At 39.1% G+C, this 13650-nt stretch overlaps 1 protein-coding gene across 3 annotated transcripts in view; it reads left to right on the forward strand.

The window, feature by feature from the left end:
• Positions 1-13650, forward strand: part of syk (spleen tyrosine kinase) — a 131942-nt gene that overhangs the window by 57739 nt on the left and 60553 nt on the right. For all 3 annotated transcript variants that reach the window (XM_072281690.1, XM_072281692.1, XM_072281691.1), the window contains exons 3-4: positions 3231-3391; positions 13103-13241. In XM_072281690.1, coding sequence (XP_072137791.1) covers positions 3231-3391; positions 13103-13241 — 300 coding nt within the window. The remainder of the gene's footprint in view (positions 1-3230; positions 3392-13102; positions 13242-13650) is intronic.

The following is a 13650-nucleotide window of genomic DNA, read 5'->3' on the forward strand; positions in this document are numbered from 1 at the left end:
AATTTTTTCTGATTTCCCTTTGGATCATCTTTGCTGTAATAGGGAGATTTTCGAGTTGTATTAGGGAGAATAAGTCAAGAGGCGTGTTCTCTTTTGTCAAATTTTCAGGCATTTCCTCTTCCAAAGGTAAACGGATCAACTCATTAGCATTTCCATTATTAGTTGTCCTCTTGACTTTGATCCTATAATTGTGATCTCCAGGAAAAAGAGTGACCTTATAATCACCAGAGATCCTGGCAAATCCATTCCTCTTAGCTACTGGGATCACTGGCATTGCCCATGGGCTCCACTCAATCTTGGAAAGAATTCCTTTAGCCTTCATATGATCTAGCTCACTGGCTACATTATCATGGATGGTATAAGGAACCAGACAGACTTTGTAAAATTTGGATGTGGCGTTTTCAGTTAACACTATTTTACCCTTGATATGAGTGCAGGTAGGTGGGACGAGGTGAGATTAAGCATTCGGCACAGACTAGAAGGGCCGAGATGGCCTGTTTCCGTGCTGTAATTGTTATATGGTTATATGCTTGAGTTTTCCAATGCCATCCTTGAACACTACTGTGGCATCATCCAGTACCTTAAGTCACCTTCAGTTGACTTTATTGCAGGCAATGTGGCATGCAAATGGTGGATGGATTTCTAATCAAGTTGTAGTAGTCTCAGCCCCACAATGTTGGTTTTCCTGTTTATACCATGTACAAGTCCAATGTGGTTTGTTAGTTGTTGTATTTCACTGTTACTAATGTCATTCTCACATGAATTATATTTTCTCCAGTATAAATTCTTAGTTGTATATCTGCAGGCATCAGTTCAGTATCTTTGAAATGGCATTCAAGCTCATTTTGTGGAATTACTGTAACAGCCGAACTAGTGTCCCATTCCATTTGAATTAATTTGTCATTATTGCTTGTCTATTGTTGATTTTCATACTGTTAATTTCAAGGCTACACAGTCCAGTGTCATTCTCATCATTATCAGATTTTTCATCAACAGCATGCAGATTAGTTCTTTTTGAAACTGTAACTTGACATTTTAGCATTTTCTCTTCCTTGTATATTTCATTCATTTATGTCTGCCTGACATGCTCTTTGTATGTGTCCTACTTGTTTGCATTTTCTCCAAATTTTGCCTTTAAATCTGCTTGACTTGGTGTATGTGAGTCCCTGCCACAATGGAAACACAGTTGTTCAGCCGGGCAAGTTTTGGTTTAAACATTGCAATTTTGTTCACACACACTTTTGTTCTTGACTGCAACTCAATTACATCTCTGTCTGCTGTTTTCATTGATACAGCTATTTCAACTGCTCTTTTAAATATAAGTTGTGCTTCAGTTTGGAGCTGGGTTTCTTTTTAGCGCTTTCTTGTAAGATTCCATAATCTAAATAATCTCTCAGTACATCATTAAGCCCATTATTGAACAGACAATGTTCAGAAAATTTCTTCAATTCAGTCACATATGCTGAAATACGCTCCTTTTCCTTTTGAATCGATTTATCAAACCTAAAGCATTCTGAAATCAACAACAGTTTTGGTTCTAACTTCTCTTGGATTACTTTCACAAAAGCTGCAAAGCTCATTTCGGATGGTTTGGTTGGAGCAGTTAAAGCTCTAAGCAAACTATATGTTTTTCCACCCACCAATGCACTCAGTGAAACTGGAACTTATTCTTCATTGACTATTTTATCTACTTCAGAATACTGCCCTTCACTCAGTATACAATGTCAACTTGTATTTTGTGCAATCGAGCACATCTTTCTTTCCAATGTAGCTAGCCTCTTTTGCTTTTTTAATTTATGACTATCACCCTGTACTCACTATTTATGAAGCCATGAATTTTGTCTGTTTCCTGCATTTTTTAAAACTCAGTGGTCACCTTTTCTGAAGAAACCACGTGCTATTATTTTTTAAACTCGAATGCCTTGCTGCACTTTTAAAATCTTAAATATCTCCCTGTGGTTCAGCAGGTAGGAAGTCATCTCAGGTTCATTTAAAACTTCCTCATCACCACTGTTAAATTTTGTAACTCCAAAATATCAAGCTAATTGAAAGAAAAACAAGGGAGTCCAAGATATGCATGTGCTTAGTTTCATTTTTACTTTAGTGAGGCACATGCATTGATATGGTGACATAATGACACACAGCATGCCATTGACATACTTTTACATGTAACCCATAATGAATGATGTAAACAACAAAGAATGTTTAATGGTATATTTGCAATACTACTCAAATATTAAATACACAACAGTTGGTAGGTAGACTAGTCATAGGTGTAACTGGGCAGTGTGAGCTCTATGGGTTTGAAGGGTCTGTTATCGTGCTCTATCTCTAATAAAATGGTAATTAATTCTCTCTGATACCCAGTTGATAGTACTCAAGAGGATATATTTTCATGGCAAGCATTTGAAGGTGATTAAGAGAGGGTTTTAGCTAGAGCATTTAGCTCCACTATGGCAATGTTGTCATCAATCAGTAATATGCCCTGGTTGGCATCATGAGTTATCAGTAGATTTCCATACAGAAAGGTGTTTGTGAACCAGTTAACACCTTCAGCATTGTAACTTCCAGTGTGCCAGGATGTGCACCAATGCATAATGCACACATTTTTGAGCCTGAAATAGCACCTGTGTTACCCGAATTATTCAATTATGGAGCTGAACTTCACATCCTTGGTTTCCAAAGCTGATGTGAACATACACAGCAACATGCATTTCTTTGAAATTAACACTTGTTTGCGAACAGATTACCTATTCTACAGGTTTATTAAAATCTTTGTTTTTATTTGCTGCCATCCACTTCTACCTTAATGCTCTAATGGTGTCTCCATATTTGAAATTTTACTTCTGTTTCATGCATCCAGATCTATTATTGTGAATTGTGATGAACAGTGGTCCCAGCATTAACTTCTGGGAGACATCACCCACCACCATTTTCCATTCTGAGATATTACCTAACTTTATCCACACTCTGTAGTTCCTATGTTGAGGCTATCATAATGTCTACTTGAGAGGTGTTCCCCATGTTGCAAGTCCTAATTGTGGTATTTATTAAAAGTTTTTTGGAAATCCAAGCATTTTGCATCCACTACATTTCTTTTGAGTGATGCTGAGTGGCAAGATATTTAATTTCGGGTGTTTTGTTTTTAAATGCTATTTGTAAAATGGATTGAAGATAGATATCAAGCCCCTCATGCCAAACTGTGAAACAAACTCTATTTCCATATGCAGGGGGATGCTCTTGAACAAGCAATCATCAGTCAAAAGCCACAGTTGGAGAAACTAATTGCAACAACTGCCCATGAGCGAATGCCTTGGTTTCATGGGAAGAAATCCCGAGATGATGCTGAACGCTGCATGCTCAGAGGCCCGCGGACAAATGGAAAATTTTTGTGAGTAAAATAATTGACGTTGAAGCCTTCTACATATTTCCCTAAGTATTTGTGAGGTTTTTACCTGTGCTGTGAAGTGAATTAATTCATTCAGTTTAAAATAATTTTTCAGGTAATTGCCATCAGGAAGTTGGTCATTTGGAAATGTGTCCTGTGCGATCATTGAGTAGCTCCAGTTGTTGCTCACAATGTAATAAAGTTGTTTGCACTTTCCCAAAACAGAACTTCTGAAGTAGAGAATCTCTCCAATTTAGGGTATGTGGCCTCTATTAATTTTTCAGTTTCCATCTTACACTAGTTGTGTAAGTTTGCAGAGGGAATATTAAGCTGAAGTAATTGATGGGTCCTGATTTAAAAAGTAAAAGCAGGGTCAAAAGTCACAAGTGACTGAAAATCGGACCGATTTCTCTGATGTTTTCCCCTGACAAAAACAGGAAGGAAGTGCAGTGGTGAAAGTAGATGATCCAAACAAGCTAGAGACTTTCTGAGAATGAAGCCATGGGGTTGTTAATTTCAGGAATGCCTGGAAAGGCTTGGGTGAGTCCAGTTATTGGAGCAAGGGGCCTTGCTGTTAAGCTGAAAATACACTTGTCTGCTAAGGGTTCTTCGAGACAGCATGCAGATCTTGAAGTTTGGTGTTAGCTTACATAAAGCAAAGCTGAAATAAAGTTTAAGTCGCTTTAGCATGACAGAAACTGTGCAGTGAGCTGAGATAAGGAGAACTAGGTGTCACGGTAGTGGTGGGACAGGATATTCTCGGAATGCTGGAAGTGCTCAGCTGTCTCAGCACTATCTGTGGAGGGTCCATTCCTTGGGTCAGTGCTATTTTTTCTACATCATCAGATTACTGAATAGTGCATGAACACTATTTTACTCTCATTTTGCAATTTTTATTTACTGATTTTTATATCGTACTATAACCTAGGATATTTTTTTGCATTGTATAGCTGCCACAAAGTAACAAATTCCATAATGTACTGTATGAATGTTAGTGATAATAAACCAACTTCCATTCTGATTGTGATTTTCAATTCATACTCATTCTCCTAGTAACACCTTCTATTCAAAGTGAGGGATTAGATGAGATGGTGGTCAGTTTCGCTCTGCTCTGGTGCTGTATTCTGCCTGGAAGCTGGCCTGTACTGGGATTACCCTGAACATAAACACTGTAGCTCATCCACTTCAATATTTGACATGCCGTGCATTCAGAGATACTCCTTTGCAAAGAACTGTTGTAACATGCGGTTATTGAGTTACTGTCACCTTCCTGTCAGTTTCAAACAGTCTGGCCATTCTCCTCCGACCTCACTCATTAACAAACATTTTCACCCACAGAGATGCTGCTCCCTAGCTATTTTTTCTTATGATTTTAGCACCATTCTCTGTAAACTCTACAGACTGTCGTGCACGAAGATACTCAAACCACACCTTTCGGCACCAACAATGATTCCATGGTCAAAGTCACTTAGATCACATTTTTCCCCATTCTGACGTTTGGTCTAAATAACAACTGAATCTTTTGACCATGTCCGCATGCCTTTATACATTGATTAGCTGATTAGATATTTGCATTAACAAGTAGGTATTTAAAATGATCACTGAGTGTATAACATGGTGGGGACACTGATTCTGTACCTGAACTTCTGGTATTGGATCCTGGAGTATTAAGTTCTGACCCACAAATATTTCCATTTAAAATTTATACAGTGCCCCCTGGTATTATACATACTTATTACTTAACTATCTGTTAGTCAATAAATAAATATAGAGTTACTAGAGATGGAATTATTATAAGAATCAATTCAGTGCCAAAGAGACCATGTAACTATTATTTTAAAAAAATTGTTCTCAAGTTTATATATTTAGTGGAAGCTTGTGGTTTTGCAGTTCAATTCAAATGATTGTACATGTACTTCCTGCACTGACCTGTGGTTAAGTACAGACAGGTGCTGACACTAACTGTGCCTTAACATTAAAAGTGTTTTTAACGCAAGTGCTTGCAGATCCTCACTCTCAGTTCTGCTTGGGTTAAATGAACATACAATAAAGTTACAAATACAGAAAGCTTTTCTTGATTCCTTGGTTCTGATCCAGTTAAAATATTGACACCAAATATCAAGGAAGCAAATGCTAACTGGCATCAGTGGTGTTAGTGTTTTAGTGGAATGCCACATGCAGAATGGGAAACAGATCACCAAACTGAATAAATCAGTAAATCAGATTAAAAAATAAAATGTTTTCCTTTGCTTATGTTTTGAAATTAGATTACTGATATAAAATGCTCGGCAAAAGATGCAGAAGAGGCATGAGGAAAAATATTAATGTAATAAATTGCTGGACAGTATTTGGAATACACTACCGAGTGGGGTGGTGGATTGATCATTTAAGGGAGAATTAGATAAATACATGAATGGGTAAGAATTGCAGGTTTAAGGGAAAAGATTAGTTAAATGAGATTAACTGGACAGCCTTTCAACCAAGCCAACACAGGCATTTTGAACTAAATCATATAATGGCTACAGCACAGAAGGAGCTCATTCAGTCCATCGTGACCATGCCTGCTCTGTATCAAAGCAATTGATCACATTCGCCACCCCGTCTTCTTATCTGTAGCTTTGCAAATTTTTCATCATATATTTTTCATTTCTCTCTTGAAGACCACAAGTGAACCTTCCTCCACCACACGAGTGGGCAGTGCATTGCAGATTCCAAACATGCATCTGCACAAAAATGTTTTTACCCACATGGCTCTTAAAATTTCTTCTTCGATATTTTTCACCTCTAATTCTTATTCTTCACTTCTTCATCAAATGGATACATTCTGTCCAAGCTCTTCCTCATCTTATATACTTCTGTCAAATCTTTAGTTCCAGCCTTTGTTCACCTCAAGAAACATTCTCCTAGTTCTTTTCTGGACCTTCTTTAATGTCCTCATGTTCTTCCTAAAATGTGGCAACTAGAATTGAATGCAATACTCTCATTCACACCAGAGTAGCAGGAATGGAGGTTCAACATGACTTCTTTGTTTTTATATTCTATGTCTCCATTAATAGAGCTCAGAATTTTGTATGCCTCATTAATCTCTTTCATAATCGGCCCTTTCAATGCTAAATACTTCTGTATCCATAACCCAGGTCTCTCTGCTTCTGCCCTCCTTTTAGCACTGTATCTTTTATTCCATATCATTTTCTTCATACCAAATCCATCACCTCAGATCTCTTCACATTAACCTTCACCCACCCAATCCACCAGCTTGTTTATATCTTGCGGCCATATCTCACTATCCTCATCAGCTCCCAATACCGTGGTTCTGTATTCTCCACAAATTTAGAAAATGAGCCTTACCAGTCCAAGTCTGTATCATTAATATAGACCAAAAAGAAAACAATGGACATAACATTGATCCCCAGGAAGGCCACCATTCACACCCAGTCCAAAAACAAGCGCATTCACCTGTATCATATGTATACTATCTTTCATGTCCAGTGCTTCAGCTGTGCTGATAAGTCTGTCATTTGTCACCTTCTCAAAAGCCTTCTGGAAGTCCTTTCTTCTTTCAAGTACCAGTCAACATTTTTATGAACCAATCTGCCAAACTATCATATAAAAACAAAATCATTAATTTGTACCATGTTTCTCTAATCACCCAAGTCTTCATAGTTAAAAATGACCTCCCTTTCCATGTGAAGTTCCTCTTGAATGGGGGAGAAATTTGCATCTGTGAGGCTGACGTGTAAGCGGACAAGTACTTTGTCCACCTGAAATAGATGTGAGATTACTATCTAATCTGGGCCTTCTCCAATGACAGAACCTAATGCAAAATGTATGCACAAAGGGATAAAACTTAGTTGTAGATATTATAACTATGCTGAAGAGCATCAGCTCTGCACTTGAGCCTCCCATCAATTTAGCTTGACATTAGATCCAAATTGTATTTGCTAGACCCTGACTGCAAGTTCACTGCACATTTAGTTATTTAGAACAGTATGGAGGCTGAACATTTTGTTCCATCTGAATGAAGTTGCATTTTTCTCCTTAATTGCAAATGTTGAAAAACTCCTCTTAATATCCCCAATTCTCCTGCATGAGCAAGGGCAGAAGATATTTTGTGGTTACCAGATGGACTTTGATTATACAATTTCTAAAAGAATGTCAAGGGGCTGTAATAAATGTGCAACCTGGACCCTAACTGCAACAAAGGGAAATATGAATTGCACTGAATGAATGTGGTTATACAAGCACAAGCAAAATTAAGGGATTTGCCACTGAAAAGGGAGCCAGGAAAGGTAGCCTTTTGATGTAATACCAACCTTTTACAGAAAGGCTATCAATGTCTATATAAAGCTTATTTTCAAGAATTTTCTATAGGAAGCCATAGTAGAGTAATTAATACCGAGCTGGTCTAAAGTCACCAGTTTTACTTGTGTGGTAGCTTGGGCCACATTTTCCATTTCTACCGGGTCATTTGCATGTACTATCTCTTTTTTGTTTGATTTGGTGGCCCTGAGATTACGTGAAATTAATTTGTTGATGCTTTACTCTAATGTTGCTGTCAGTTAAAGTGAAGAATGAACAAATCAACCTGTGGTTTGTGCAGTCATCTTGCTTTTGCCTTTTGCACCTGGTTCTGTGGTTGGCTGGAACTAGCGGGTGAGGAACAGATGTCAGTTATATTAGGGAAAAAAATCCTTCAAAAATTGACCTGAGAACAAATTTCTAAAAGACTGCAATAAATCATGACAACAATTATTCTAATTGAGCTTAAGTTCTTTCCTCAATTAAAGAATGTTTTATTGCTGGAAGTGGCAGTGTTTAGCCAATCAGTTATCCTCAAAGATGAAGGGAAATGACCAGTTGCTATACTTTGAGTAATAACATAGGAATAATACTATGTGACTATAATATGAAAAATACAAGCTGCCAAAATACTTCTACCTTATGAGTAATTTGTTCAGAAATAACTGGCAAAGATTGTCTTGTTCTTTCTTGTTAATATGGAAAAACAGAAGGAAGTACAGGGCCCTAATCCCACCCCAACTTTGCTCTGAAGACATCAGAGCAAGACTGTAGCACCAGAAGGACATCAGGGACTGTTGTGTGCTTTGCTTCACAGGAGACATGGCTCACCCCCAGTACTCCAGACATTCCAGCCTGAAGGCTTCACTATCCACTGCATGGACTGGATAGTGGTGTCAGGTAAAAGGTGGTGACATTTGCTTCATTGTGATGCAGAGAGACAGTGGTTCTGTCTCAGTCCTACTTCCCGACATGGAGCGTAGAAGGTTGAGGGGGGATTTGATAGAGGTGTTCAAAATTATGAGGGGGATTGATAGAGTTGATGTGGATAGGCTTTTTCCATTGAGAATGGGGGAGATTCAAACAAGAGGACATGAGTTGAGAGTTAAAGGGCAAATGTTTAGGGGTAACATGAGGGGGGACTTCTTTACTCAGAGAGTGGTAGCCATGTGGAACGAGCTTCCAGCAGAAGTGGTTGAGGCAGGTTCAATGTTGTCGTTTAAAGTTAAATTGGATAGATATATGGACAGGAAAGGAATGGAGGGTTATGGGCCGGTTGGTGGGACTAGGTGAGAGTAAGAGTTCGGCACGGACTAGAAGGGCCGAGATGGCCTGTTTCCGTGCTGTAATTGTTATATGGAAAATCTGACAGTCAAGTATTATTCATTCTATCTGCTGGCGGAGTTCACCACCATTATCCTGATAACAGTGTACATTCCACCCCTGGCAAATGTCATGCTGCATTGGAGGATCCGAGCACCATGATCGGCAGTCACAAGATACCTCATCCTGATCCCTTCCCAATCATTGCCAAAGACTTCAACCAGGCTAACTTGAAGTTTGACAAAATAACATCATCAACTGCAGAACCAGAGGAACTAACACACTTGATCATTCTTATACCAACATCAAGAACGCTTACTGTGCCATCCCACACGCACACTTTACAAGTCTAGTCATCTGGCCGTGAGTCTACTCCCACCGTATAAGCAGAGACTGAAGACCACAAAGGTATAGTCAACGGAAATAGAGGAGCATTTACAGGACTCCTTGAATTGGTAGACTGGACTATATCCAGGAATTCACCTCCATGTCTGAATGGAAATGCCACAGCTATCGCTAAGTTCATCAAGGTCCATGTGAATGAGTGTGTGCCTTTGAAAATGTACTGAATTTTACTGAACAAGAATCACTGGGTGAATCAGGAGATGGAAGGTACAAATGCATGAGCAACAGCCATGGCAGGGTTTGCATGCCACTTCTTCTTCTGAGGCAAAACTTCACAGCGTAAGAAGAGTAATGCTTCACTCCCCAATGAGCACAATGCCTTTTATGCATGCTTTGAAAGGGAGAACAAAACTACACCTGTGGAAAATAAAAAAACTACACCACAGCATCCGGTGACCTTGGTATCTCTGCCTCGGAGGCTGTTATCAGAACATCCTTCAAGAGGCTGAAATTTTGCGAGGCATCACTGCCTGATGGTGGATCTGGCAGATACGGCAAAGCTGAGCTGACTAATGGGCTGGAGAGTTCAAGGACTTCATCAACCTCACACTGGTGTGAACTAAGGTTCCCACCTGCTTCAATCCTACTGGTGTGCATTGAGCAGGATAAGCTGCCTCAGTGATTAGGCTGCATTCACATCTATCATTATGAAGTGTTTCAGAAGGCTGATAATGACTAGAAATAACTCCTCTCTGAGCAAGAACCTGGACCCACTGCAATGTGCCTACTCCTGCAACAGGTCTACAACAGATTTAACCTCACTGGTCTTCCACTCTGCTCTGGAGCACCGAGTCAGAGCAAAACATTCTGTTTATCGATAATAGTTCAATGTTCAATACTATCATCTCCACAGCTTTTAAACCTGTGCCTTTGTACCTCCCTCTGCAACTGGATCCCTGACTTCCTCATTAGGAGACCACAATCAAAACATCTCCTCCTCGTTGACAGTCAACAGGTGCACCTCATGAATGCATGATAAACCCACTGCTCTACTGTCTCAACATTCGTGACTGTGTGGTTGAGCACAGCTCAAACACGTCTATGCATTCACAGATGATTCTACTGTTATTGGTAAAATCTCAGTTGGTAATGAGGAGGCATACAGAAATGAGATAGATCAGCTTGCTGACTGGTGTTGCAACAGCAACCTTATCAGTAACACCAAGGAATTGATTATGGTCTTCAGAAGGGGAAGTCATTAGAACATGCACCAATCCTCATGGAGGGGTCAGTGGTGGAAAGGATGAGCAGTTTTAAGTCCCTCGGTTTCAACGCTGATCTATCCTTCGCCCAACACATTGGCAGAATCACGAAGAAGGCATGGCAGAACTTTGAGATTTGGTATGTCATCAAAGACTCTTGCAAATTTTGAGAGAAGTACAGTGGAAAGTATACTGACTAGTGGCATCACAGCCTGGTACGGAGGTTCCAATGCACGTGATTGCAAGAGGCTGTAGAGGTTGTAGACCCAGCCAGCTGTCTCATGGGCACAAGCACCCCCACCATCATGGGCATCTTTAACAGATGGTACCTTATGAATGCAGCATCTTTCATTAAAGACCCTCAGCATCTGAGACATGCCCTTTTCTCATTACTACCCTCAGAGAGGAGGTTCAGGGGCCTGAATACCTACACTCAACATTTCATTAACACCTTCTTCCCCTCTGCTATAAGATTTCTAAATGGTCCATGAACTCCATCTTGTTATTCTGGTTTTTTTTGCACTCTTTATTTATTTTGTAATTTGCAGTAATTGTAGGTCTTCGCTCTGTACTGCTGCTGCAAAACAACAATTTTCACATCATGGAAGACGGTGGTAGTATTCTGATTCTGAAATCATGCACGGTTTACAAAGGGCAATATTAAAACAAAATCTAAAGCATACAAAGCGGCAAAGCTAGTGGTAGACCAGCGACTGGGATTTTTTCAGGAATCAACAGCATGGTTCAGCATGGACTATATGGGCCAAAGGGCCTGTTTCTGTGCTGTACTTTTCCGTGATGCTATGACTATAAGGTTGATAAGGAAGGAGTAAAATGATGATGTGAGTAAACTGACAAGTAATATCTTAACAATGTTTGTGTGTTGGGCTGAAGGAAACATTCCTGTGCTACACTGTTCTGTGCTCTATGTTCTAAAACAAATGCAGGAATTACTATGGCCAAATTAAAAGGTTGTAACACACATAAAAATTGCTGGTGAATGCAGCAGGCCAGGCAGCATCTATAGGACGAGGTACAGTGGACATTTCAGGCTGAGACCCTTCGTTCAGACTAAGGGAAGAAAAAAACCAAGATAATCTATGCCAATTATTACCGGTTATTGGGAAGCAGTTGCAATTGATAATCACGGAAAAAGTAGCTAATAATTCAGATAAGCCTAATGCACTCAAACACTGTTTTATGAATGGAAATTATTTTAGACAAGCAGAATCAGTAGAGGAAAAGCTGTAGGTGTAGTGCATCTGGATTTCCAGATGGCATTTGATTAGGTGTCACATCAGGACTGGTGTACAAGTTAAGAATTCACTTTATTGGGGAAATGTATTAACATATACTGAAGACTGGTTATCGTATTTTTAAAAAAGAGTCAGAATAAATGTTTTTTCTTCAAAAAGGAAAGAAGTATCTAGTGAAATGCTCCAATGATTAGTCTTTTGGTCCGCAATTACTTATTAGTGAATGGAAGGTGTCCAAGGGTTGCAGATGATGCAAATAATATGTGATAGAGCATGGTTTAATTGGAATACCTGGATACTGCAACAGAGTTTATATTGGTTGTGTTAATGGGAAAAGACCTAACAAATGGAATTTGAAGTAGAAAAGTGTAAGGTCAAGTACCTTAGTTCAAAAATTCAAAAGGCAAACTATTTTTATAATGGAGGAAGTTTGCAAATGGAGTATAGAGGCACGAAGCACATAAAGTTAGTATGCTGGCACGTCAAGTAAATAAGAAGGCAAATTTATGTTGGCCTTTATTACTATGAGTTTGGAGTTTATAACAGCATTTTTGTTGCAATGTGTTGGTAGGGCTGCACCTGAAGCGCAGTGGACACTTCTGGATATAGCAGCATTTAAAGAATCCAAAGTAGATTTGCTAGGCTAACTCCAGGAATAAATGGGTTGTTGTATCACAAATTTTTGATGCACCACAGTAATGTAGAGGTTAGTTTGATGCTATCACATCTCAGGGCATCTGAATTTGGAGTTCAATCCTGGCGTCCTCTTTAAAGAGTATGTGCATCTATCCCTCGGAGTGCATGGGTTTTCTCCGGGTGCTCTGGTTTTGTCCCACAGTCCAAAGAATACTGGCTAGTAGATTAACTGGTCATTGTAAATTGTCCCGTGATTAGATTATGGTTAAACTGGGGATTGGCAAGGGTTGTTGGGTGGTCCAGCTTGAAGAACCAGAAAGGCCTATTCTGCACTGCATCACTAAATATAATAAAACAGAATAGCTATAAAAGTTAGATGTATGATCTTTGGAAATCAAAAAGCTGCAGACACTGGAAACCTGAACTAAAAGCAGAGAATGCTGGAAACAATCTGTATCTGCGGAAGGAGAAACAGTTTACATATTGGATTCTGGATCACTTCGTAATAATAGATCCTCACCTGAAAAAATTTCTGTAGCACATTTACATCGTGACTTTGCCTGAATAATGATTGCAATTCTTTTTCTTTACAGAGTAAGAGATCGTGATGACAAGGGATCTTATGCTCTGTGTTTGTTTCACGACGGCAAAATATATCATTATCGGATTGACAGGGACAAAGCAGGGAAGCTATCCATTCCAGATGGGAAAAAATTTGACACTCTTTGGCAGGTGTGATAATATTGAGATCAACTTTTTTAGATTACTTCAATAGTCATTCCCTCAATGATTTCTATAGCTACACTGAAACGTAACTTCGCATATTTATTTTGAAATTAATGGATATTATCAGTCACAAAAATACCTTTAACAGAACTAAGTACAAATTATTATTTTATGGTAGCTGAACTTTTCCCTTTATTTAAAAAATACAGACTTTTTAAAAAAGTCAAAAGTTTTCTGTCCTGTTATGTGACAATACACTTAAAGTGAACACAGCAAGTTAACAAGAAATTTGTCAGCAATAGCATCAAAAATAGCGCAATATTATTCTCATCAAAGTTGCTGGTGATCGCAGCAGGCCAGGTAGCATCTCTAGGAAGAGGTACAGTCGACGTTTCAGGACCTGACGAAGGGTCTT

The sequence above is a fragment of the Mobula birostris genome, chromosome 17, assembly GCF_030028105.1.
Source record: "Mobula birostris isolate sMobBir1 chromosome 17, sMobBir1.hap1, whole genome shotgun sequence".
Lineage (NCBI taxonomy): Eukaryota > Metazoa > Chordata > Chondrichthyes > Myliobatiformes > Myliobatidae > Mobula > Mobula birostris.